A 27821-nucleotide genomic window follows, 5' to 3' on the forward strand; every position below is an offset into this window, starting at 1 on the left:
GGCTTGGTCGAGAACACGGTCTCCTCGCCTCCTTCTTCCTCCTCGACCCGATCGAATCGACGAAGGCGGTGTGGAGTCACCACAACTTCCACCTCCTCCACCTCCACCTCCACCTCCTCTGCCTCCACCTCCACCTCCGCCTCTGCCTCTACCTCTGCGTCTTCCACTACCACTAGCGCTACTTCTTCTACGGCTGCCGGAATCACTGGAGGACGTCGGTGTATTTTGACGTGGGACGCGTCTCGGTCGTTTCCCTCCTCAAACAGCACGTGCCAAAGGTGTGGAGTCTGTTATCCTGGGTGCACTGACACCCACTGTGACGTTGGAGCGCGACACTGATCCAGCACTACGGACACCTGCCGTGACGTTGGTCTGTGACGCACCCGAGCCAGGAGTGCCTACTCCGACGGGCGAGACATTTGGCAGGGGCAGTGTCGGCAGTGATGATAGCGGTGAAAGAGCGTTCAGACTCACACCCACACCCGCTGCAGGCGGAATCGGAGTACTCGTCCGATTCGGTGTCCCCCAAGGCGAATAATCGTTCAGAGCCGATAGGTTGAAATCGTCACTACCATAAGAGCTCATTTTTATCCATTCCCCTCTCTCTTTGTATCTTGTTCCCGGCGAGTTCTCGTTGCTTATGAACCAAATCATTGAAACCTTCACCATTATATGCGTTTATGATGGACCTCACTTGACGGTAACTCTCGCATTCTGTGACCTGTCTCATCGGTTCGTAGTCCAGCTCATTGGGATTCATGCAGTATTTGAGTCTGGTCTTACAAATGACAATGAAAAGTGGAAACCACTTGACCTCGCTCCTCAGCATGACGGTGTAGCAAACTGATGGCATGGTACGAATCCTTCGTCTTTTAGCACATGGCTGAGGACGCATTGATCGTCCTGACTGGCTGGATGAAGATCCAATAGCATGTAACTGTAAGGTCGATCGGTGACCTTTCGAAACGTGTCCAACACGTCCTGCCATTGCGTGGGAAACGATTGCAGTAATAGATTTCGTATCCCCAACTGATCCCGAGGGTTCTTGAAAGCCGCGATGTAATGAGCGTTTCGGGAAATGGTCTTGGCGAATTTTCCATTGGAGAATAGATCCTGGCACAGGTAAAGCACCGTGATGTTCCGATGATGCGAGTGTTTGGTGAAGAGATCCAACACGCGCTTGTCGTTGCCACCCTCGTCCATCAGGTCGTCCAGGACCAACACACCCCCTCCAGGAAACCATCTGGGTAACTGTTCACTTTCGGGGATGCCTTCGTGAAACTTGATCCCACCCTTCTTGAGCTTTTGGAAACCATCTTGCCACGATCCGTAGCAGTAATGAATACTCTTCGGTGTCTGTTGGAACAAGTCTCCGTTCTCCAAGAGCAGTTTGCTAGTGAACACCGTCTTGCCGCACCCAGACGGACCCGCTATCAACAAACTCGACGGAGTGTGAAATCGAAACGCTTTGCGTCGTTCCATGATCTTTGAATGGCCCCCTGTCTCGAGACGCTCCGTTTTTATCCGAACAACTTGGCCAATGGGGTCTTGACGGCCGGGATGCGTCTCAACAGACCCAATAGGGTGATCTTACGATTGAAACAGATGGGTTTTTTCTTGGCACGACTCTTGATCTTGGCCATGGCTCTCTTGGCGGCGGCTCTCTTGGGACGCTTGGCAGGCGCCGATCTCCTTTTTCGAGGTTTCTTGGCGAATTTACTCAAGTCTCCGAACTTGTCTTCGTACCAATGCCTCTTTTTCATTCTTCTTTTCCTATCTTCTTTCTCGGAAAGCCTCGGCATGGTGGGCGCTTTCTTGTGTTTCATACGGGTGGTCACAGTAGCCGGTAATTCACCTGTGTCAAGGACAGCCGGCGGTTGAAAAGACACTTGTCTTCTGGCGGGTTGAAGTATTTTAAGATCGAGACGTCTTTTCGGCGGTTGGTTTTTCTTGAAATGAGCCGTACTGGGTTGAGGCGTCTTTTTACCAGCTTTTCCGTACCATTTTTCTAACCTGGCTATCACGTCGTCCAAGTGTCTATGCCCTCGAAACTGAAGATCCATGACGTGTCTATTTTTGTTAGTAACTCCATAATGAACGATTTGGGTTTACACCGCACCTTTTTATGCACTCACAAAGTGATGGCGTAAGGACTTATTGCCGTAGCGAAGAACGTGCCAATACGGGTAACACTTGTAATCTCTACTAGCGTTCGTTTGAAGTCTGGCTCTGATACTCAGGTGGAACAGAACGTATCGAAGCCAATGATCTTTTTCCTGGTCCAGTATGAATCGGACTCGACGGTAACTGTCGCAATCCAAAATGCGTTCCATGATCTGTCGAAGAGGATCGTCCGAGGACAATTTCGTATACTCTTCTCGACACAGTTCTAAGAATCGATGGAACCATCTGAATTCACTACGCAACATCCTTGTTCTCTCGAAAATGAACGTCTTTTATTTCGAACAGCTTACTTTATAACAAATGACGCATTCCTCTGGAGGAACCGCGCGTGTCCTGGTGACACGGGGTTTTACAAATCTTGCGCCAGGCCAACTCGTCCACGATCAAACGTTCTAACATGTGTCCTACTTTACGATCGTTCTCCACAAACTCGTTTTTCTTAAAACGACTCAAGAAATCGTTCATGTCACGACCTTCGGCTCGGTCGATCAGGAACATCAGGGCGTAACCGCCGCAACTCTGACTGAACAGGGACTGTAGACTCCTGCCGTTGTGAATCTGGTACTTGAAATGACGGTCCAACCATTCTTGGATCGGTTCGGCGGTTCCGTACTCGTCCAACGGTAGACCGTAACTGTCCAGTATCTCGCACTTGTTCTTGTCGGCCCACAAAGCGATCCAATGCACGCCCGGTTTATCGTGAGGGTCCGTGTTCACGATGTAAGCGGTCGGTCCTTCTTGGGGCAGTGCCCTGGGAAGTCGATCGCAAGGTACCGTGCCGTAAAATACACAGCGTAGGGACGGATTCGTCCGTGCCAAATGATCCAATTGTACATTATTCAAGGCTACTTTCTCCATTTTTTCTTCTCATTGGTACACGTCGTAGATGACGACTCGGTTCTCGTTGATCTCCAGCAAGTTCTCGAATTCGCCGTACAACAAGATAGTCAGGTTTTCTCCCGGATTGGTTCCAAAATCGATCACAAGACGCAGTTCACCTTCCTGCTTGGGATTCAACACTGGACTGTCCAAACATCCATTGGCCGTGTTGTCAAATACAAACATGTTGCATCTCTTGCCATTCCCCCAATCCACTTTTCTCAGCATGTTTCCTTTTCCCCTGCACAATGCTCCTGAGGCTTGTAGGAATCTGTAGTAGCCTCTCTGATCTTTACTGTCCCCATCGTGTTGAAGTTCCAAGGTCTCGTAGGGGTACTCTTCACCTCTCACTAATTGTTTGATGGAAGCCAGATTGAATTTTCCAAAATTGAACGGACTCTCGGTCATGGTTCCGTTGAAGGCCGCTTGTTTCAACAACACCACCACTAGTCTATTAGGTAGTTTACTGTGGAAAGGATTGCTGCACTCAAAATGACGATTGTCGTTGGGATGCGAGTAAGTGCGAATTTCACCTCTCACCGTGGGGTAAGTGGCCACTCTTCCACCTTTCAGACTGGTCATGATCTCTTGGTACACCGAGGGAGTCACTCTCACTTGAGACAGGAACAATCTCACTTTCACGTCGGCTTCAGTCAGTCTGAGAGTATCGGCACCGGCCCAATGGATGGTCCACATGGCTGGGTTATTGAAGTACATGTCGATCTGGATCTGTACGCCAGGTAACAGTAACTTGCTGAGATGAAACACTTCCAGGAAAGGTTTGAACCTCAAAGTCACGGCTTCTCCATCCAGAAACTGGGATCGTCCCAGGACCACGTTCTTGAGATCTTGAGGTAAAGCAGTATAGTCAGCGTGAGGAGCAGCAAAATTCAGCTGATTTGCAGTCAATTCATCAGCATCTCTGTCGTCGGGTACACCGAGACAGTTGTACCAACCGCTGGGTGTCAGGATCGATTCACCGTCGTCTCTGTCGTAGTTCAACAGTGTCTCGATGTAGGCTTTGAGGTAGTAAGTATCCGTCTGGGGGCTGATGAGAGTACCATTCAATCTCACATTGATCTGTTTGAAGAGGGTGTGGGCCAGATTGTTGGCGAGTCCCATGACATTCTCCGTCAGCAGATTCGTGTTGTTACTTTTCTTGACGGTCAATTCCACCTCGAAGAAACTCTCGTTCAAGTCGATAAAGTCTTCTTGAGGATCGACTTGGAAGGTCACTGGATTGATCCCCGTATTGAACGGGTTGATTCTCACCAAACGTCGAGACGACATGCTGACCTCCGTGGGAGGGGTACTGAACATGTTAAGGCGAGGGTTACGAACCCCCGCCGACCGGGCATGAGCCACGAGGTCCGTCATCGTCTACGTCGTCTTCGTCTCCTTCTCAGGGGCGACTGCACCCAACGATAGTTCGGGCGTTTTGATCAGGACGGGAAGATCGATCCGCCTTTATATGTTCGTCGTATCGGGATAAGTCTCACGCGCCTCGAGTAAATGGGATTCATACTCCAAATAGGTCTTTTCTCACTTTTTTTGCCAACGCCCGTTTGATCTCTTGCGTCGCTTTACGTTTCACGGCACGTCTCGCTCCTCTCTTGACCCCGGCGAGTCCACCTCTCCAATTGGGCTTTCCTCCCTTGCCGCCCGAATTTAAACCTTTCAGACCCTCCGTGGCCGCCTCGGTGATAAAGTCTCGGAGAACGCCGGGACCTCGTTTCTTGACACCTCTCCAAGCCATGCCGAATCCGTCTCCAGATTGCTTTATTTTATCGGGATGAAATCGTACCAGCGTTCCACCGATCATTCTTTCTTAAAGTGTAACGTCACGATCGTATTGCCCTCTCCAAAGGTCGTCAGTTCTCCAGTTGTCTCAGCCACTTGCACCTCTATTATGTCAATGACGTCTTTGCGCACGGGAATATATTGAATGTGGTAAGGCTCGAAATACTGGACACCCGCACCTCTTCGAATCAAGTTGACCTCTCTCAGTAAATCCGTGACCTGATTTCCCACCACGCCACTTCCACCCACGTCGGAGTAGACGAACAAAGATCGCGAACTGTTTCCCACCACCACCTCGAAAGCTTCGTTCAGGTTCAGAAAACGCCAATTGCAATAGATGCTGAGTTTCAAAAAATCTCCATGTCCTCCTTTGTCTGTGATGACAGCCCAAAAGGCAGGTAATCCGTCAGCGTCATGTACGTCCCCGACGACGCTAATGTCTGGAATGACATCGTCAAAAAATTCGATCTGCAAGTTAGGTCCCAGATTATAACCGTTGCCGTTCTTTTCGAGCCATGCCATTTTACAAGCCAGTTCAACATTGACGTGGAATGCAGGAACAAGCGTGACTGGACGTAAGATGTTTTTGTTGTCCGTGACCAGGTCTTCGCCTTCCCACTTTAACCTGACGTATGTTCTTTTCCCATCACTCGTGACATATTTGGCTCCAAATTTGGGTCCAGATTGTTTGAAGACGCGTTGTCGATCAAAATAGGCGATCATGGATTGCATGAGTCCAATACCGTCCACGTTGTAGAACACCTTCTTGAGGTCCTCCGTGTCGAAGTAAGCTTCTCCATACGTGTAGCGGCTACTCGATTCTATGCGTCTCCATGCGGAAAAGGACAATATGGTTTTATCCGTAGAAGCGGTGAAGGAAGGCAGCGACACGTGCGCATCCGGCATGGCGATGCTACTCATTCCCACTTTCCATCCTCCGTTTCCATTCAGGCGTATGGGGTGTGGTAACCTGATCTTGAAATGGTTCGGTTTGTTGTCAGGGAACTCGCTCTTACTACTGTGACTGGGTAAGCTGACGTAAAAATCACTCATCCTTTTTTGAAATGCAACGTGATCGTGGTCACGCCAGACGCAAAGTCCACCAGTCGTCCGTCGTTCTCAGACACCTGCGTCTCGACAATGTCCAAAAAGGTCGTGCGCACCGGTAGATATAGGATGTGTCTCGGTTGAAGGTCGACCACGTCCGGATCGTAACGAACTTGTTTCAACATGTCCGTGACTTGATTCCCCATCACCATACTCTGTCCCGCATTCGAATACACGAACAAGGAACGACGCTCGTGACCGAACGCTTCCTCGTAACTGCGATCCAGGTCCGTGAAGACCCAATCGATGAAACAACTCAAATGTAATGTGTCCGGGTCGATCTTGTAAAATGTCTCGTCCCCGTCATTCTGTCCTATGATCAAGTCCGTGGCCGTGGGTATGACTTCCTTGGGAAATTCTTTCCTCAAGTGTGGTCCCAAGACGTAACCCGGTCGTCCGTTTTGCAACGTTCCCATCTTGACCCATTTCATCTTCTTGGCCAATTCGATGCCGATGGACATTTGGGGAAAGACGCGTTTACCATGGATCAGGAGGCTGAGGCACGTTCTCGAGTTGTCCAGGACGCACTCTCCATTCTCGGCCCTATGCATGACCGTGTACAGCAATTCGGTGGGATCGTCTGGTTTGCTCTTTTTCTTGTACATGGTCACGTCGGCATCCGTTCTGGATCTCAACCTATGCATGTATCGATCTCGTATCATGTTCAGTAACTCGGTACCATTCCTCGGCGTGAATTCCAAATCGCCCTCTCTCGTCACTGAAGAGACCTGCGTGTATATGTTTCCATCCGCGTTCACCATATCGATCCACCAGATTTCAAACAGAAGAGAATCTTTCAAGTCCATCTTACGCACCACGGACGGAAACGAGAGGTCGCTGATACCCACTTTCCATCCCGACTCTCTCAACTGCAACGGGTTCGGCGGACGGTTCTTGAAACTGTTGGCCTTGTTGTCCGGAAACTCGCTCGTACTGGCATTGCTCATCAGTTGCACGTAAAAGTCGTCGGCAGACTCATTCATACTTAAAGTGTAATGTCACCGACGTCACGCCCGATTCAAAGTCCACCAATCGTCCGTCGTTCTCGGCCAATTGCACCTCCACTATATCCAAAACGTTGCTGCGCACGGGTTTATATTGAATCTGAGTCGGTTCGTACGTCGTCTTGATCGGGTCGTGGGGGACTTCTCTCAAGAGGTCCGTGACTCGATTCCCCGTGATGGTGCTACGACCCACATTCGAATACAGGTACATGGGACTGCGAGGCGTAGGGAGGTCTGGATGAACGACGACTCCACGATGATAGGTCTTGGCGTATTCCTCGTCCACGTAACTGAAGCACCAGTTGCAATAGGGACTGAGCTGTAACACTCCGTGGCTGGTCACATTCCAAAAGTTATGAGATCGATTGTCGCTATGGTCGGTCCAGTCTTTCTTGAAATCAGACGGAACGGTATCGTTGGGAAAGATCTTGATCATATTCACGTTCAAGTGAACGGAGTAATACGATTCCTCGCGAATCAAACCCAACTTCTTGACCAGTTTAGGACCAAAATACACTCTGGGACGTTTTCTGTCTCCGGACTCGCTGAGGAACGTGTCGGTGTTGTCAAGAATCAAATCGTTCCCCTCCCATCGGAACACGTGGTAGTATTTTTTCCTCTCCGGCGCTCGTAGACTTTCGTTGGCGCGATCCATGTAATGATACATGCGTTCGTGAAAACGATTGATGAGGTATTGCATGAGAGATCTACCACTCGTCACTTTGTGTAGGTCGCGGTTCAGTTCCTTCCCGGTGACACTGAATGGTACGCTGTATCGCGAAGGACTCCACGTAAAACCATCGTCTTGCAACCTGAACGTTTCAATGGTCCACTCAATACCAAACACATAATCGTCGTCGCCAAAGTCGTGCGCTTGAGGGACCGGTACTTGATGCGGTCGTGACGGAGGGATCGGGTAAGACACGCTCGCCAATCCCACTTTCCATTCCTTGTCGGATTCAAACAGGAGCGGGTACGGCAGACGGTTCTTGAAACTGTTGGCCTTGTTGTCCGTGAACTCGCCCGTGCTGGCATTGCTCAGCAACTGCACGTAAAAGTCTTTCATTTTTTTGTCTTTGGCTTTTTGGTCACGTACAAGCCTTTTTTATCCACCCAACTGTCGTACTTGACTGGCCAACCTTTCCAACGCACCAAGACTTTATCCCCTTTTCGTTTGACGATCTTGTCGATGCGGAACAGATCGTCGTCCCTCACGGACACCTTTTGCAAATCCTGCGCGTAAAACGTGCCCTCGACCGCCGTGCCGTCCCATTCTTCGACCTTGTACGTGGTGACCTTACCAGGACGCACCCTGCGTATCACAAACACCTCTTCGGTCCAACCGGGTAAATACCCTTTGTTGAACTGTCGGAACTTCTTGTTCAGTCTCACACGATCCCCGACTTTCAGTGGAGGTCGTCTCGATTTTTTTCCTTTTTTCTTCCCGTAAAGAGTCTCCCATACGTCCTCGCTATTGGCTAAAGTCACTTGATCGGGAGCCATCTTGATACTGCGATGATACGATCGATTGTACCCTCGGACAAGATCTTGTAACACGGGCACAAACTTCATCGTATTCTGCACGGTGAAGTATCGGTACAAACGTTCTTTCAGGGTCCGATTGAATCGTTCCACCACACTGGATTTCGTATCCCCACGCGTCGAAAAATGATGAATGCCTTTCTGCTTCATCAAATCCTGAAACGTCTTGTTGTAGAATTCCTTCCCGTCGTTCGTCTGCAGATTGATGGGTTTTCTACCTCCTTTCAAGATCTTATCCATGGCTTCCGTCACCGCTTTACCCGTCTTGCTCTTCAAGGGCTGGACCCAGGCGTGCTTGGAAAACACGTCCACCACCGTCAAGAGATAACGATACCCTCGATTGTACCTTGAAATATTGATCACCTCGATCAAGTCGGCCGTCCACTGCTCGTCGATGCCGAACACCACCACCGGGACCGTGGGAAAACGACAACATCTGGGTTTGTGCAACGTGTTCCCCAAATTCCGTTGCAAGACCTCGCGAGCACGTCGTACCGAGATCTTATTGGCCTTGGCGAATCGCGTCAGACTGCCCAGACTACCGGGTCTAGAAGGATCCCAATACCGTCCCAGTAACGTACCTGTCGAAAGCGGCTTCTGCTTCTTTTGACCTTTCTTCATAGTCGATAAAGTTTGTAAACGCACTGTCTCCACAACTTGAAACGCTGCTCACGTACCTCGAGATACTTCTTAAATGAATCGGGTTGCCGTTTCAACCACAAGATATAAACGACAAAACGCATCACGTTGGGTTCGACGTCGGTATAGTCAAACACCTCCAAGGGCGAATCACTGAAATGGTCAGGGATGGGTTCACCCTTACCGTATCGATCGTAGACTCTAGTGCACTTGGAACACAAGGTTGTCCAACACCATCGATCGGCCATGGTCGCACACACTATCGAGATCAACCAACTCAAGGCATGAGACATAATGATTTGAACCCAATTTTTTTATTTCGACTTTCTTATATGTACAAAAACGTCGTGCCTGATTGGTTCTTACGAAAAAACAACTCTGATTGGCTAAAAGAAAAAGAAGGCAAAGAGACTAGTCTGAATCTGAAAAGTATTGAACATATTCCGAGTTCTTACATTCTAGACCATACTCATTATTACAGTCTTCCTCATAGGTATCCATGGCATAATATTTACAGTTTCTCCAACCACAATCCCCTTTACCGGGTCTCCACTTCAGGGCTTCCTCCTCGTCCCCCTTCACATAGAATGCTTGTCGCATACTCTCTCTACACTCACCACAAGGTCATCCTCATCAGCTTCGAGGGCACGGAAGAAAAACCGATCCTTCCACAGATCACGCTGACGCATGACATCGTAGATCAACTCTTCCAACTTCAGACACGTTTCCTTGTGAGCGCACCTGTTGAAAGTCAGTATCTCCTCCACCCTGGGACTCTTGTCTGACTCCATCACCCGTCGTGATAGGTCTCGAGCGAACCGCAAGGGTTCAAACAGATCATGGATGGCATCATTCATCATGTACGTGAGGTTATCGGTGGCGATCAAACAGGAACGCTCGGCGTCCAGGGCGGGATCCCGACAATGAATGAATTTGAATTGACCGCTACCACTTCTGTACATCACGCGACACCACTCACCACAGAACAAATACACATTTTCGTTCCTCTTCATCATCTCCAAAATCGTACCACCCCAGTCAGGACGACGTCTCATCAAGAGCTCGAAAGACCACAGACAATCGGGTATTTGTCCTAACGGTTCGAAGAGATTGTCAAAAATGTACATGTCCACTTTGGCTTCCGGAATGGCATCGAGATCTCTTAAAGTGTGTACCTTCTGATCCACGATCCGCTCCACTAGGTCCCGAATCTGGTTCGAGTTGCTATAGTAAGTCATCTCTTGCCTCGTCAAACCTCTTTCTTCCTAGATACGACAATTCAGGATGGTGCTTCGGGTCCCCCCAGTCAGTCAGGTGTCTTCGAAGCCTAGAGAACAAGAGATCAACAACGTGCAATTCCAAGTTAATTACCCTCGTATAGGGTGACTTCTTGCCTTCTTTTTCGATTACAGCCAAATTGTCAGAAGCTAGATTCAAATATCGTCTCAGATCTTCAATGATCTCTTCAAAGTCTCTGTCATCCAAAATCCTATGAGTCATCACCGCGTCAAGAGCAAGTCGAGAATGATTCACCGCGTCAAACGGGCTCCTTTTATACTTGGCCGTGGATCCACTTTCACTCCGTACTTTCACGGATCGCGCGCCCTTTTTCAATCCACCAATCGGAACGAAGACCGTCACATGATCCCATCACACCACACGTCACCGATTGGTCGTAAAAACGTCCATAAAGTCGAACCACGCATTCCATCACGAGTCACTTTTCAGCAGTCGTCATGGATTCACGTCGAACCCGACAGGAAAAAGAAAAAATCCTCCAAAAAGAAGGAGGCGCGTAAGAAACTGAAACTGCTCCTACCCAAGAGAGTGGAAGGACAAGTAGGAGGTAAACTACAATCCACTTTAGATAGATGGTTATTCAAAAAACCTCGTTCCAGACTACGTTTCAACGAACGCGTCCTCTTCAAAGAGATCACACCGGACTCTGTCAGTTGGACCACCGTCCCTCTCAAAGGCTTCTCGCAGCCATGGAGCGCCTTTTCGATCAAACATCAGGAAGTCAAAAGCCAAATGAAAAGTAACCATTACAAGCGAAGGCAAAGACTGACCCCCAAAAACGTGCGAAAAACCACACACATCCTAGAAACCATGCTACGGGAAAACACCTTGTTGGGATACTAACTCAATCTCTATCTTCCTCGTATAGACTCAAAGCTACCTGCCATTCAAGGCGGATGCCTGACCGTGATAAGAGAATCACCTCCTCGAACCATGCAAGTCCTGGAACCCATGGGACTCGACAAATTCAAGAAAGACGACCTCGTAGAATTACCACCTGAAGTGGATGACCAAGGAGAATTCACCGAAGTACAAGTGTTGCAGGAATTCAACCCCGATCAGTTCCTGAACCAACTGAAAACCCAAGATTACACCTGCCCGCGTTGCATGGTACCCATGGAATATGGAAGAGTGAAAACCCCCGAAGGTGGTACCTGGTGGGAGTATTACCGATGCCCCTCTTCCAGATTCTACACCAAGTGTTATGTGACCTGTGGCGCCAAAGAGGTGAGCACCTACCTGAGACGCGTCGAAGAACAGACCCATCCCTGCTACAGGAACATCGACCCAGCTCGTTTCCGATGTCTATGCAACAAGTCCCTGGTCTTAGCCACCTCCCACTCCCAGTCCAACCCAGACAGGCTCTATCTCAAGTGTCCCAAGCGTAACTGCAAGTTCTTCCAATGGATCGACGAATACCCACGCGGAGTCGCCCAAGACATACTGATTCATGGACAGAACCCAAACTAAGAAAAGACAGACACAGTTTTTGTAAAAACACACTCTGATTTTTAATTCACATTTCTTTTTTACATGTTGGGTAATCTATCGTTCGCGTCGATCATCGCTCGCATTGTGTTCTGATTACATTTGTTGAAAGTACTATAATAAAAGTTGATGACACTGACAACGTCTCACCGTTTTCTTTTGTCTCTTAGTCCACGTGGACTGAAACGGTTCGAAACCGTAGCACAACATAAGTCTATGAAACGTGATCCGGTCCACGGGCGGCTTCACCTTCACGTCCCACACAAGGTTCCTGCGTATAGCTAGGATCGAGTTAAACAAGGTTCTGCCGAAACACTTCTCGATGCTAAGGTACTTGTGCCGGGTTCGGGTCCAGTTCTCCCTCTGCTCATCCATAAAGAATAACACCTGGTGTAACATCACCTCGAGCTGGCTTGAATCCTTAAACTGTATCAGCCAACGTCGGCCCGCCAACAAATCCCGGATGGGAAAATTCATATCCTCGTAAAAACGAGTCCAGGGTTCGTCCATTCGGTCAATCGCTTCTTCATAGGTGACCTCAGGCTTTCTCGGTCTGAAATTGTTCTGGATTTGTCTCCCTCAAGGCCATGATAGCGCTCAATACAAGTCAAAAAACTCAGAGTGAAGAGCGGACGACGCTGATTCGCTTTATGCAGATCCGTTCAACCAATCACAGATCAAGACGAAGTCACGTGTTACCCCAGACCCAGGGGATAGGGGGTATCCCCCTACCACACGCACTCACGGTCGGAGACTGGACACCATCATACCGTGTGTATAAAACAAGCGAGTCGGACCGTTAAAGGCACTCTGAGTTTTTTGACTTGTATGAGCGCCCATTACAGAAGACTGTGGATACTATCGTTGCTGTGGCTTCTCAAGGTACCAAGTGAGTATGGAAGTATTAGAGCGATGTAACACCGAGTTGACTGCCATGAGAAAGCGAGTGCGAGAGCGGATGAAGGACGGAGAAGAGACCCCCTTGTACAGGGAATTTTTAGATATCGTCGGGGTGGCCCTGGACGAACTAGATCTTTTGTTCCTGGAAGAGAGGTTGGGGGTCGCCGACGAGGACGATATTAACGATTTAGTCCTCCATGTAGACTGGACCCATAACACTTACCATCGACTATTTCAATTTTAGACATGGAACCCGACCCACATTGTTACGTATGCAAGCAAACCAGACCCTGCTGCCGCCTACCGCTCCTAGAGTTGGGTAAACGTGGGACCCACGACAAATTCGTACGTACACTCTCGGGACCGTTGAGAGAAGCCTGGGGACTAGGGTGCGTCTGGGCAACCTGTTGCGGGGCCATCTACGGCATGTATCCCAATCATGAGAACCAAAAATACGAAGCCATCTTTCTGGGAAGCCATTATGAAGAAGCCATGTTACGTGTCAATCATGTGAAATCGTTCTTGTAACAAGGGCGCAGGTCATTAGGATCATGCACACGTCCCACCCTGTAATAAGTGGAATGTCCAATAAAAAGTTGTTTTTGTTTCATTTTCAGACTCCATGTCACGATTTCCTAAACTCGAATGTATATGGTGTAAGGAAGGATACACTCCCAATCACAGTATCCAAGACTACTTCCTGACACCGTGTTGCGACCAATTCTTTCACGGAAGCTGTAAAGCCCTCCACACCTGGTGGTTGAAACCCTCCCAAAGACTCTGCCCTCATTGCAAAACCGTGAATTTCGGACTTCCTCCCGATGACATCCCCAAAACCAAGTCCTAAAGAGGTAAGCGCTTCGATGGTCTAATGGTTAAGACGTTGAGTTGTGGCCTCAAAGACCCAGGTTCGATTCCTGGTCGGGGCATTAAAAATTTTTTCTTTTTCCATAGAGACCCCTGGCCTGTAAAATCCGTTTGGACGAACCCCACCCCGACGAGGATGTCATGCTCCTCTTCCTCACCCAACATTTTCCCTACCCCTGGTACATGAGAAGAGACCTCTCCAAGGTCTGGCCCTTCGGACGCGTTTTCGAATCCTCCTCAGGCTTTCACGGAGAATTTCTCACCCCACAAACCATGATGCTATCCCTCGTGCACCTGGGAACCAATGACGTGCAAGCACTCAAGATGATGCAAAAAATCACAGAACAAACCATGTACATTCTCTCGTTAAAGGATCTTTATTAATTACAGGCATGATTAAAATGCTTTTTCACTCTGTGGCTGATAGTGGTGCAATTTCTTAGATAAATGCTTGGTACGCCAACTCTTCTCTGTTGTCCCAACTGCTCTTCCACGCGTCCCATCCGGCCTCAAATCCATCCGGCAACTTCTCCAAACACACTGGGTCTTTAAACGGTCTTGACTGGTCGGCAAGCATCTTATCAGACAGGAGTTTTCTGAACCTCAGTACATCATCCGCCAGCTTCGTAATTTCTTTCCTCAGGAGGTTATCCATCGCGCGAGAAACGGCGTTCTTCATTATCTTTCCAAGAATACCCTCATGAACGGCATCCATCACTCTCGATGCAAATTCTTCTCTCGACATGCCGTCTGGTAACTCCTCCTCAGGAACGCTATTCACCTCCACCTTCGTCTTGCTCTCCTCTGAAGACATCTTCGCGTCGATCTCAAAACAACAATACCCACTCGATACTCACGCTAACCCTTTTATTTCCACATCCGAACTTCGATTTCAGGCATTGGCTAGCGCCTTATTTGACCATGCACGTGACAACCTCGATTTCATGTTGCCCTTATTTGGGCATGCAAGCGCTGTGACGTCACGGGCGCCATGTTTTACCTACCCAGGCGCCATCTTGGATCTTGAAAATTTAAGAGAATGTATGGGAAAACCTTGGTCGCGTGGTATAATCCCTGCCTCCTGATTGGCTACTGCCCCTAAGAGCGTATATCACTACTTTCAAGAGTAATAAGTGACTGGTTTTAAGACTGTTGCTCACATTTTCAAAGCATAACTTAAGTTCTGAAAGTGATTCATTCCAAATTCAGGCCATACACGGTAATTTATCAATCTTCCTTGTCATTCCTTTGACACAGGACATTATTGCATTGGTGGTTGCTTCAGAGTTTGGAGATACTGTATTGGGGGTGGCTACAGTTTATCATAGTAAGTTATTACTTGGGTCAATAGCTGGCGTTCAGTTCTCAGTTTGTCGAATTTCTGCTTTCCTGAACTCAGCTGGGTTATTCAAGAATAGCTATTACGAAACTCAAATGGCTTCCCGTAAAGGAACAACGCGAATGGAACCTACTTAAGGCAACTCACAAAGCCCTTCACAACCCATACTGGCCAAGTTATCTGAAACTTAATGTATTTCAACACGAAAGATGCTTAAGATCTAGTAACAGCATTCAGTTAGAGAGATCTTTAATTAATAATACTCTACAGGACCAGACTGCAAGTTTATTTAACACGTTGCCCAGCAACGTGAGGTGCTGCCAAGACTATATTAAATTTTGTAAAGACACCAAAAACATTATTTTTAAGAGAGCTTTAGAACACCTGGCATAATTTTAATTATTTATTTATTCATTTATTTATTTTAGCATATCTTAAAACACAATTTTATCTCGTTTACATATAGATATAAATTCTTAGATATCTTTCAATCTTTTTACAATTGTAAATTTAGTTAGCATCGGGCAGGCGAAGAGCCACCCTGTGGATATACTGCCCGAAATGCCATTATTATTATTATTATTATTATTATTATTAAAAAAACAACATTCAAGACTAGATGTTTTGAAACATGACAAAATTGTCTTGGAAACTGCCTGCTCCAGTGGGAAAATCACCTCTTGGTTGGACTTGCCGAAGCTATGTAGTCAAGCAGGTTGCTTATATCTAGGTCCAGCATTCATTCAAGGTTGTGAACTCTGTCATCATTCCTAACTAAATACTTGCTAAAAATAACCTACAATACTTGAACGTAAAATGATGAAATTGTGAACTTGGTCGCCTGCTCCCCTGTTTGGGGTTGTCGTCCTCGACAAGCATCATACATTATTTTAGTACTTACTAACTTATGGCTTTTGCTACAAAATCAAAGTAAAAATGTGAACATTAAAATTAACTTACTGTGAGGCTGCTACAGAGTTCATTCTTGCTGCTGGACATGGCTCCCTGTTTGGGTCTTCTTGCTTGCCTGCAGTTGATCTTGTGGATCTGCATGTTGTAGGTTCTGGTTCCTTATCTGCAAACTCTGTTTGCTGAACACCACTTTCATCAGGGTCGTGTGCAGGAATGTCTGAAACATTGTCTTCAGGAACATCATCTCCAAGAAACTCGGGTATATTTTCTGCATTGTGCTCAGGGTGGCTTTTGAGTAATAAAAAAAGCAAACAGCTTGCTTACCAAGTCCATCTCCTCCATGTCCCTGCTGCGATGTTAGGCTATCCTGATAGCTTTGATAGGCCTGTAGACAGTGTTCTCCTGAAAATTTGAAGTAGAGGGAGAATAACTTTGACTAGGCGGCGGACAATGCCGATAAAAAGACATGGAGTGGTTTTATCGGAGCCACGTGGAGGGTTGGGGGGGAGGCAGCGTAACCTTTTATTGGGAGGTCCAGGAGCCCCCGGGAAAATTTTGAAATCGGGGTTCTAAAAAGTGCATTTCAGTGTATTTTAAGCAATCATGGTTTTGTTCTTTTGTTAAAGAAAAGCAATTTCACCGAGAAAAACATACATGTAATGGATTGTGTTAGTTGAACAGGTTAATCATCGTCATCCGTATCAAATTTGAAAAAAATCTCAAAAACGTTCTCATTTCGTGGTCAATCACGCGTGTAAAAACAGATGAGAAAGCCAAACGAGAAAAGAGTTTTGCTGGTATTGAAGGTACTAGATTGAGGTTTGACATTTATTTTGTTAAGAGGCAAGTTTTGAATGGCTTTGACACAGTGCTAGGGGTGGAATTCATTGAACGTGATGAAGTTTGTGATTGGTAACCGTTGCAAGCGCAAGCCTGTAATACTTGGTGAAGTTTCCTGTGGATTTAAGCTCAGAATTTTTTCTGATTAAGCGTGCGGACCATCATCAACGTTTTGAAACTTTGCGGTAGCTTGGGTTTTTCGTTCACTTTCAATATTTACACAAACATCTTACAGCTGCTGAGTTTAAAGATTGTGTAAGATCTTGCAAAGTTTGTTTCTTTTGTTGAAAGAAATCTTTGCAGTTATTTGTTCGCGACAATCCTCCATGTGTGAGCCAAGCACTGAGTTGCATGTCGTTGTGTTTAAAGAACTACTTAGGGACTTTCATACCGGGAAGCCTGGGTGGTAGTTTAGCGGTTTGTGGGGACAAAATTTTCGCGGGAAAAATTGTAAATATGGCGGTCCTTCATGAATTGTCATAGTTTTAAAAACTTTTCATCAGAAATTCGTCTTTGGAGGTAGAAAACCCTATGTAAAAGTTAAGAAAATACACATACCCGCTTTCAAGTCGTTGGCCATGCAGAAAGAAATTCAAGAAATATGGAGAAAAGTGCAGAGTTTGACAAGGAAAATTGTGTGAAGTGGTTGGCAGATATCGGAGCCTCTACATGTGGTTCAAAACAAGAACTAACAATGAGGATAAATCGATTATCAAGATATCCAGGACTAGTCCAGAAACGCAAGGCAAAGTCAGAAAAAGCTTACGTATTTCCCTGTAATCTTGATTCCGCGGATATTCCACCAGCCACAGCCAAGTGGAGGGGAGCCAATGACGATTTGCCCAAGATCAACAATAAAATGTTTACCCAGTATGTTTCCATGAAACGGGAAGGTAGTGCTGGTCAGCAGAAGAAAGCGTTACAAATGTTTACAACTAGAAAAATTGTCAATGTCAAATCTCTTGTCAACGAGCGAGTAGTTTACGTGAAGGCTATGATAAAAAAGTCTTACGGGTCCATGCAACGCCCCACAGTTATTATGTTTGAAAATGGAATACCAACCAAAGCTCATTGTAGTTGTCCAGTAGGACTAAGTGGAATCTGTTGCCATGTATTAGCATTGCTTCTCTTCTTGAAACACTATCATGAAACTGGAGAGAAAATACAAGCCTTAACATGTACAGAACAACTCCAGAAATGGCATGGGTCCTCACACAAGAGTTTATACCAATGGTACCACTGAGGGAGTTAAAAGTTAAATCTGCTGTAAGAGTTGAATACAAAGGAGGTACTCTTCAAGTGGCTGATCCCCAAAATAGCACGATGAAACGTGATGTTCAAAAAATGAGAGATCAAATGAAAAGTGGAATCATTAAAATTGAGGACACCTTTAAACCGTTTGAACATCATGTGTACACAGTACTGGTTGAATCCACTGAACAACCCCTGACTTTTCAGTGATACAGTTATCTGTAGAACCTGGGTAGATATCACTGAAAAAAAAAGACCCATCCCATGTGGTGCAATTCCAATGAGTGCTTTGCCTGTTATGGTGTTCTTGTAGTTAGAAAACATGAGAGAATTTAAATCAAGATTTAATACATGCTGAAATTTGAATTCAGTACAATTGAGGATCATGTCTGTGAGTCCATGGCCAGTCTTAACAAAAATGTGTGGCATCTTCTTTAGTAAAAACCCAACCTCAGGCTTAAGGTTAATACAAGTGAAGATTGTCTCAAGGAAAACTATCCAGCTAACAAATATGCACTGAATTGTGCTCTCTCCTACTTTAAGCATAAATGCCATCACACCCTGATGGAGAGAATGTCAACAGATTGTAAGCACTGCAAAGAGTTCTGTTTGTTTATCTAGAGATCTCTTCCCAGTACCTTTACAATCAGTATAGATGATGACATCACTGTAAGGCTGCACACAATTCCAGAGAATGAATGAATGAATACCTTTATTTAAGTGTCAAACTAAAATAGCAGTAAATAACCACTAAATGGGGACACTATAAATAAATTAAAATTAATAAAACTATTTAGAATTGATAAAACGAGTATGAAATTAATGAGATTATTTACCTGTGCATGATCGTTGAACGTGGCTTAGAACTATTTACAAATACAGATAGACTTTATAAAATACTAAAGTGTCTATTAAGTACGACATAAAATACAATCAGAACAATGAGCATCAGCCAGTAAGGAATTTAAATCAAACTTTCTAATACGCTGCCTAAATACAGATAACGCAGGAAGGTCTTATATTGTTGGGTATTAGACTCCATAACTTTGGGCCAATGTATCTGATGGAATGTTTGCCATATGTAGTCGTGTTAAATCTTTGCATGGCGAACTCCTTGTTTCTCAGTGAATATTTGGTGTCTGTCATATGGAGGAGGTCTGCAATACATTTCGGACAAATGTGTTTTTTTGTCTTGTACAGAAAAACAGCCATATCCTGTAACCGTCTGTTACGCAGGGTGCACAGATTAGCCATACTCAGTAATTTATCATTTTGAACTGTTCAACAGATAATCCACGCAAGTACTTAAATGTATTTGGCTTCTTAATGAGATTGGAGTAGCTAAATTGCTCTTGTTGTAGCCTTTTTACAGCAATCTTCAGTTCCTCATTTTGTTTATTGGTATTTTTCTGGGTTTGTTCAATGTTTCGCAGTTTAATTTTTAAACTGAGATTTTCAGTCCTCAGTTTTTTAACCATGTCTTGAGCATTGGTCAGCTGCTCGGTCAATAGCTGCTTATCTTCTTCCAACGCACCCAAACGAGTAGATGACTGTCCTTTAGATACCTTCCTTGACCTTTCAGCAGTTCGCTGATCTCTTTCTGTTGGAGCTTCTCTTTTTTTAGATCCAGAAACGACAGAACACCGCTTGGCCAGAAAAAAGTTTCCTTTCGAGACTACTTACTTTTCATTTGGCAGGCTTTGTTGCTTTTCTCTCTAGTTGAGCTTTCGCCTGTGTAAGCTTTTTTTTCCAGTGTCACTAATTCAGAGGCTGGGGCAGGGATGTCAGGAAAATCAGCACTCGCGTTCACTCTATATCCACGGCTCCAATGTTCCGCACAAATATGGCTAGAATGCCAGGTTATACCCGTCGTTTGAAGAATCCTGGTGTAGGCAGCTTGAACCTCAGGGTCACGGGACAAACGATAAAACTTGGTCGATTCCCCTTGAGGATTTCGCGTTGGTAAATTGTTGGTACAGAACGCTGAACAACAGAGCCACTTCCCGATTCTTTCTTGTCACACTGCCGCCATCTTTGTTGTTGTCCCTACAAACCGCGAGACTAGTACCCAGGCTTCCCGGTATGAAAGTCCCTAATTAAATTACACGTACATTGCCTGATTTCATACCGTGGGAGCCTGGCACAAGTTATCGGTTTTGCCGGACGGAAGTGCACTTCAGTTTGATGGCGTAGAGATGGCGACTTACACGAAAACTTGGCATTGGAATTGTGCCAGTTCTTTGTGTACGAATAATTACAGAACTAAAGGAATAACGTACTACACTTTGCCCAGCGATCCTGAGCTTCAAAAAGGATATAGGAAAGTTCTTATGAACGAAAATATTAACTGGAGAAAACATGTTATATGTAGCGCTCACTGGAGCTCGGGGAAACGAGAGAACAAGAATCAATTGCCAGACATAATTTGTACAAAAGAATATGCTGCTAATCTGGAAAAAGAGTACTCCCAAAAACCATCTAGGGAATTGAAAAGGAAGATTGACTGTACAAAAACGGTTCTTGCTTCGTCGAATGCCAATACCGTGAGGAGTACTCCGAGGAAAGCCCCTGCAAGTAGGACGCCGCTTCCTTCACGCCCTGTTAAGAAAAGGAAAATTTTATCAGAGAAACTGGAAGCTGAGAATTCCAGCTTAAAATGCCAGGTTGAAAGTTTAACTAAAGAACTCGAGCAGAAAAATAGTTGTATTGACAAATTGCAACAAGAGCTAAGAAAGCTTCAAACGGAAATGATAGCCTTACAAGACAAAATGAAGTTTGAGATAGATTCTTTCGAAAAGAAAATAAAAGAAATGAAATTCGACCTTAATAAGAGAAGATTCACCTATGACTGCTTGAAGAACAGGGAAAAGGAATTCTTTGACATGTGTGGACTCACTGTGAATGAATTTGACTGTCTTTTTGCATGTGTGATTCCTTTCTTACATCTGATTTTGTATCCTGACTGTGTTCAAACTTTGGAAAAATTAGATTCACATAATAAACTTCTTGACAACAGAACAGAACTCCTTGTCACACTGACTGTGGCAAGACATGCAGTGGATCTAGTCATTATGGCCAAGTTAGTAGGTGGAAGTTCCTCAACTATTTCAAGAGTGTTTGTTGCTTGGATGGTTTTCCTTCGCTGTATGCTAGACGAAGTTAATCTGAAGCCATTGCCTGGCTTTATAGAAGCTTTCCTCCCTAGAGTTTTTGTTGATGCAGGGTATGCTGACTGTGGAATTCTTGGGGACAACACAGAGACCTGGATTGCTCAATCGGAGAATTTTGAGTTGAATAACCTCACCTTCAGCCATTACAAAAATCACACAACTGGTAAAGTATCTGTGTGGATTTTTCCTCATGGTGCTTTATGCAAATGCTCTGATGCTTTTCCTGGGTCAATCTCAGATGAACAACTCACTGAACAACTTGGAGTTATAGACTACTGTCCTAAGGGAAAGGTGGTTATGACTGATAAGGGCTTTGCAATTAGTGATTTATGTCATGAAATGGGAGTACATCACAACAGGCCACCATTGAAGAACAATTGTCAGTATGATGAAAATGACATAAATCTAAATTTTGATATTGCAACCCTTCGCATTTATAATGAAAATGCAATTGGCAGAATTCGTGACTGGTCAATCTTGAACAAATGCTGGCCTTCAGGGAGAGTTGACCTTCTTGGAATTTGTTGGATTGCACTGGCACACATTGTTAACTTGACTAAGAAACCTGTTGGTCCCAAGGAAACACAAGACAGCAAAGTGCAGTAAAATGACATTTAAATACAACTTGATATCCTGCTAACAGGCATTGTTACAAGACATGCTATCTTCATAAACAGAAAACACTTTACAGTTTTAATATTTGATTTCTAAATTAACATTTTGTACAAGTACTATATTTGTAGCATAATGCAAATGAGCTGCAGATGGTCAGAGAACAAATAAGAGCTCATGTTTGTAACCCAACAATAATCTCTGTCAGCTTGCTTATGTCCTTCACAGCTATTTTTAAGACAAATTTGAGATTATTAATCTGAAGAGTTTATGTCGATTTTCATTACTTTTTTGGCTTCTTCTTTTACCCATGATCTCAATGGTTTTGTGCTTTGAAAGGTTGGCACCCTGCCAACATTCAGCTCACCCAGCTTTTTAAGGAGTTTGTTCTCTTCATGAGGCCATTCACAGATAATACTTTCAGTGATCATGTGATCAATGATGGTTTTTGTAACAGTGAGAAGCAAGTTGTTTTTCTGTATTAAAAATAGATTGAAGCTTTTTGTTTCAGGATGATAGGATTGCAAAAACACAATAGTTGCTCCAGTGATTGCCATCTGGTAATTTGTCTGGAGAAGATGGTTAGCTGTTATAGCGATGAGAGGTCCCTCACTCCCTGCCACCCTTGTTTTAACTTCCAATAAAAAACCCAGGCCAACACCATCTGGGCTTCCCCCATAGTTAATATCACTTGGGTGGGCAAAAAAACCACATGAAGTGACTGGCAGTTTTGTTGCTGTTACAAAAGCTTCAACAGCTTCACCCTCAAACTGTCTACCTCTGGTAAAACTAGCAAATTTCTTTGGGTTAACTTTATTAGGATCTATTTTGTTTTTGACACATAATAAATAATGCAAGTGCTCTTTCTCTCCAGCAAGTCCAATCAGATTACCTATTATACTGCAGGTTACTTTTCCAATACGGAGATGAAACCATTCTTGGGTATTTTGTTTGACTTCATGGTAATTAAAGCCAAATGCATAAACTGGTTTCAAGGGAGGAACTGATATGGACAGAACTTTGGTATTTTTGTCCCCCTCACTAACAAGATTACCCTTAGCAGCCTCAACAATACCTTCTAACTGCTTAACATACAAATGTACTGTTTCATGTTCATACATAGTTTGATTCTTTGCCACTGAAGCACCAGGGGCATGTTGATCCTCAGCTGGGGCTAACATTCCTGTGACAAGCTGATCATCTTCAGTGTTTGGATCTTCAACAATGTTATCAGTCAATAGCAAAGGTGCATGCCAAACATCACAATCATTCGCAGAAAATCTTGGCTTTAGCACTTGCTCATCATGAAAGCAGTCCTTTGCATAGTTGTGATCTTGAAGGGCTTGTTTTAATCTGTAATTATAATTGTAATGCAGCTGCTCAAAAAGCCCAGATTTCACATCATATTTCTTTAGCTGGTCATAGATATGGCTCTCAATGTTAACCTTAGTTTCTTGAATCCCATTTCTGATTCTAGATACCATTCCATCGATATCACGTTTCGACCAATCATTTTTCTCCAATGACTCATCTGACAAGGCTTGGTCATTTGAAACATTCAACTTTCTTTTTGGGCGTGAACTGTCCAGTGTCTTTCTGGATGATCGCACATTTCGGAGTTGGGACAGAGGTACATGACACAGCTCAGTTTGCTTTGTTACACCCTTTCTGTGCCACTTTTGAATTTTCTGAGTGCAAGTAAGAGCAAGAAATTTAACTCCATGGCTGGTGTAATGTTGCAGATATATCAGTAAGCACACAACATGACAGCATAACCCTGAAAGTCCCACTGCACATTCACAGTGGCCCTTAATAGGTGTACCATCCTGGAACAGAACAACTGCAGGTCTTGTTACTCCATTGTTTGTAGGTGTAAAACTTTTAAATATATGTGCTTTTACGAAAATAGAACTTCCTTCTTTGCAGACTTTAACGGTTTTAACTTTCCTGCTGTTGAACATGCGGAGAGCTTTCCGGTACTGACCTAGGCTACCTTGGCGCTCGAGAGCTTGATAATTTTTGATCATGGCACCTGTAACCTAAAACAAAAATTCTACCCATTGTACATTGAACAGCTATACTTAAAATAAACTTCATTGAGTCCCAGCTCGCAAATTACCAGTCTAAATAGAACTTACAACAGTTTATTTTCAATGGGAATTCTTGGTTAGAAAAAAAAAATCAAAATAAGAAACAGGTAAGACTCATTTGTTCACGCAAACATTAAAAGTGAAAACAAAACAAAACAAAACAAAAATGAATTACCTTTGGATAATGACTTGAATCTGATGTCCAGGTTGCTTCTGGTGGCGGAATGTTGCGTACTAAGAGCCGTGATTTGAACTTGAAGGATTTCTTTCTCCTTAATATAATCTTATCCAAGATCAGTGGGTTTTTTTTTAGGTTAACGATTCTCTTGACCAAGAGTTCCTTCGATCCAGACACACTTTGCCCAAGTTTAAGTAAGCACTTCTGAAGGCATTCTACGCTCCACTTCGATGGATCCTCGGAAATAACCTTCGTTTTAACTTCTCCAAGGGAAATTTCGGGCTGGCTTTCCTTTTTCGCGGTCTTTTTACTTGATTTGCTTTCCATGTTGTCGAGAAAAGGGAAGTCATAAGGTCACGAAAGAAAAGCCAAAAGGCCACTTCCGTCCGGATAAAATTAAATTAGTGCCAGTCTCTCTCGGTTTGAAATTGGGCAATTGACTGGAGATAAAAGAACTAATTTTAATTGTATTTTTGAAAGAAAACAACTTATGACCTTCGTTTGTGCCATCTTTATTTTCTTTTCAATTTATCCCTGGTACTGAACAGTGATTGCTGGGTTTTTTCGCTTCATTTTTAGAGGAAAAACTGAGCTTCAACTTAACCTCGGCTGTCAAATATTTCAGTGCTGCTGTTACGGCTCAGTGCCCACGTCACGTTTTTGGTGGCAATTCTCACGGCCCGAATGATTTCAGATTTCTTTTATCTTACAGCTATAAAAGTTGTATTTTCTAATCGCTACGTATTTGTTGAGAGAATTAGACATATTGTTTTTATGCTTGATTTTATTGACGGATAGGCTCACATTGTTACGAATAAATTTTTTTTTCATAATTTATTTACTATAGGTAGCCGGCGCACCAAGGACGACTAGACAGCGAATTTTGCCGGTCACCGGAGCTTACGGAGAACTCTGCTGTAGATTTCAAGTTCACTGGGGTAACTCTGCATTGCCATAGGGTAGATTGGCATACTGTGTTCCACCTGTCGGCAAATGGAACATCAAGGTGCTTGTTTGTTTTCAATTCATGCCGAAAAGAAGCTTTCACATGGTTTGGTACTTGCCAATCCTCTGCCGTCACTATCTTGTCAATGTCTGGAAACACACCAATGGCCAAGGGGGACATCCAATGTAGGTGACTCCCTCTCTCTCAGGAAGCAATTCTTGGAAGGCTTCAGATTCAGACTGTTCTTTGATGCATGTCAGGACTTTATCCAGTCTCTCTGGGTGTTCATCTGAAGTCTTGGAGATCACAATGATGGACAGACACACCAACAATATCACTGTATTAAACTATGAACCGATTTACTCACTGTTAAAATTCCAAATTTGCCTCAAAAACTCTTTTGAGCCAGCCACAGCATGGATATCATAAGGAAGTGAGCTCCAGTGCTTTGCTGTGGTGTAATGCCATGACTGTAGTATCGATATGTATTTTTGAAGATGTAGGTTAAGGAAAAGAACGTGTTGTTGTTATTGTACCAGGCATTCCTACAATTTTGGCATTTATATTGTCACCATTTTTAACAACCCATATCATGAACTGTTTATTTTTGAAATTATTTGTTATATCGATAGATAGTTGTTTGTTACGATTGAATGTGATTGTAAGTCGGTAAGTTCTACCACCACTACCACTACTGTCTAAACGGTTCAGTATTCTTATATAGAATATGTCTCTCTGAGTATTTACAAACGCGCCAAAATGGATCGTTTTCGCTGTCACGCAATAAAAAAATAAATCGAAAACCATCCAGTGGAAAAAGCTATGAAATTGTGGTGTTATAGAAGATAACTAAATAAGCCACTTCTTCAAGTTTTAGACCTGTGCGTTTCCCCAAACTTCAGATATTCGTCGAAATGTTTCGCAGATATTTACAGAGCCCAGTATTAAAACGCCATGTTGGTGTACCTCCGTGGTACACCAATATGGCGGCCTGAAAATAGTGTAAACATCTTGAACTTACTTTGGCTATCTAGGCGACTGATTATCAGTACTGATCAAACAAGCATTTACATAAGCACTTTTCCTAATGTTCTAACTTCTAAAAAGGCTCAAAACCATGGGATAAGTATATATTTTTCGACAAACTCGATCATAGCCTTGTGCCACGCACCTCCATAACCCTGAAATTCAAAATGCTCGGGATTCCAAACGAAGAACGCTATTGAGCTGTAAAGTTGTAAACAGATATAAATATAACGCCTCTTGTGCCTGATGAGGATAAAAACTTTGGTGGCTCTTTAGTTTTGGTTTATCAATATACAGGAAGCTCTATAGATCATTAGTAGCTTTTTCGTACAGTTTTTTTATCAACGTTGTTTTCACGACATAAGAGTGATTTTTCATTTGCTGATGGAAATTCATATATACAAAAATGAGAGCAGTTTAGTCTAATATCCTTTGGTGTTTTATAGTAGCTCTGACTGAGATATATTACTGAACAATTCTTGTGTCTTCCTCTTATAAAATAATCAATTAATGGCGCTTGGTTCTTTTCACAAACAATGTCATCAAATATGACTAGCTTTTGGTTATTACCATTCATTTCTGATACAGGTTTTATTTCATCATTACTAAACTCTAATATATCATAACCAACTTCTTCGCTTATTGGTTTGAAAGTCTTCATCAGATATTCGTGTTTTGATTGTTCGAGATTTTTTGCATATAAATAACATTCATCGAAATACAGTAAATTCATTATCATATGAAGCAAACTATTTGTTTTTCCTGAGCCCGATGGGCCACAAATTAACGTTCTGAAACAACGTTCAGGCATAAGTTGGTACAATTGTTTGTAAGCACCAACATCCTCTTTGATATCATAATTTGGTATTGTCATACTATGTAGGTATATAATTTTAGTACACGGTGTTTTATCTAAATTAATACTATAATGAGTTTACTAAAGTGGAGAGAACTTGCAAAAAAGAAATCTGAATTGGGTAACAAAGTCGATTATGTACGTAGGACAATATTACAAAGTGATATTGATAAACAGACAAGTCATGAATCTTTCAAAAAGATTGTCAAACCGATTACAACTAAATTGGATGATGTTGTGGCTAGTAATTTGAATATATCACCAGTGAGAAGAAGGCCAAAGAAGAAGGAAGCAGCAAATGGTGGTATTGATTATGCGCCTGAAGTAGATCCGTATGAAGATATGGATGTTGAGGGATTAATAGACTTTGGGGACTATGTACCTCCCGAGCAAGAGAAACAAATAGTACCAAAACCACCAACGTATGAAGAATCGTTGAAGGATGTTTTGGAGGGTAAAAAAGAGATTTATGTTGATCCTCAATATTTGCCTCAAGAACCACAAGAAATGCCTCCAGAATATGACGATATGACAAAAGAATAAAGCATATCTTAACAAAAAAATAAAAGAAGCGGAATTAAGACGCAATCAATTGAAAGGTTATCAGTCAGCTGTCACAAAACAGTTCAGAAGCGGAAAAATAGCTGAAGCTGAAAGGCAAGAGAATCAGAAAAGAATAGAGTGCAAATGCTTTGTTGGGCCAATATATAAAATATTACACAACCAAAGTGAAATCTATGAAAGGATCTGGAATTAGAAAGAAAGGTGGAAACGTTATGTTTTTCAACGATCCAAAACAGCTTCTCAAAAAATTAGAGATCATAATAGGAGAGATTAATATTATGGCTGGTAATACATCAATCAAAATAGAAATATTGGTGTTGCCATTTTA

At 43.8% G+C, this 27821-nt stretch overlaps 2 protein-coding genes and 1 non-coding gene across 3 annotated transcripts; 2 read left to right on the forward strand and 1 right to left on the reverse strand.

Moving 5' to 3' along the window:
* Positions 1 to 13699: 13699 nt before the first annotated feature.
* On the forward strand, positions 13700 to 13771 carry Trnah-gug (transfer RNA histidin (anticodon GUG)). Its single transcript has one exon. It is a non-coding gene; the product is annotated as a tRNA-His (tRNA).
* A 5154-nt stretch (positions 13772 to 18925) lies between these two features.
* Positions 18926 to 21860, forward strand: LOC145465645 (uncharacterized). The gene has a single exon (XM_081449419.1). The coding sequence runs from the start codon at positions 20247 to 20249 to the stop codon at positions 21825 to 21827; it is 1581 nt and encodes a 526-aa protein (XP_081305545.1). The 5' UTR covers positions 18926 to 20246; the 3' UTR covers positions 21828 to 21860.
* On the reverse strand, positions 21861 to 23875 carry LOC145465643 (uncharacterized). Its single transcript, XM_081449418.1, has one exon. It carries the CDS (start codon positions 23858 to 23860, stop codon positions 22088 to 22090), a length of 1773 nt encoding a protein of 590 aa, XP_081305544.1. The 5' UTR covers positions 23861 to 23875; the 3' UTR covers positions 21861 to 22087.
* Between the last annotated feature and the right edge of the window lie 3946 nt (positions 23876 to 27821).

The sequence above is a fragment of the Orbicella franksi genome, chromosome 13 (assembly GCF_964199315.1).
Source record: "Orbicella franksi chromosome 13, jaOrbFran1.1, whole genome shotgun sequence".
NCBI classification, from domain to species: domain Eukaryota; kingdom Metazoa; phylum Cnidaria; class Anthozoa; order Scleractinia; family Merulinidae; genus Orbicella; species Orbicella franksi.

Excerpts from the sequence above, each read along its gene's own strand:
- LOC145465643 (XM_081449418.1), bottom strand. The coding sequence starts at position 23,860 with ATGATCAAAAATTATCAAGCTCTCGAGCGCCAAGGTAGCCTAGGTCAG.
- LOC145465645 (XM_081449419.1), top strand. The coding sequence starts at position 20,247 with ATGGCGACTTACACGAAAACTTGGCATTGGAATTGTGCCAGTTCTTTG.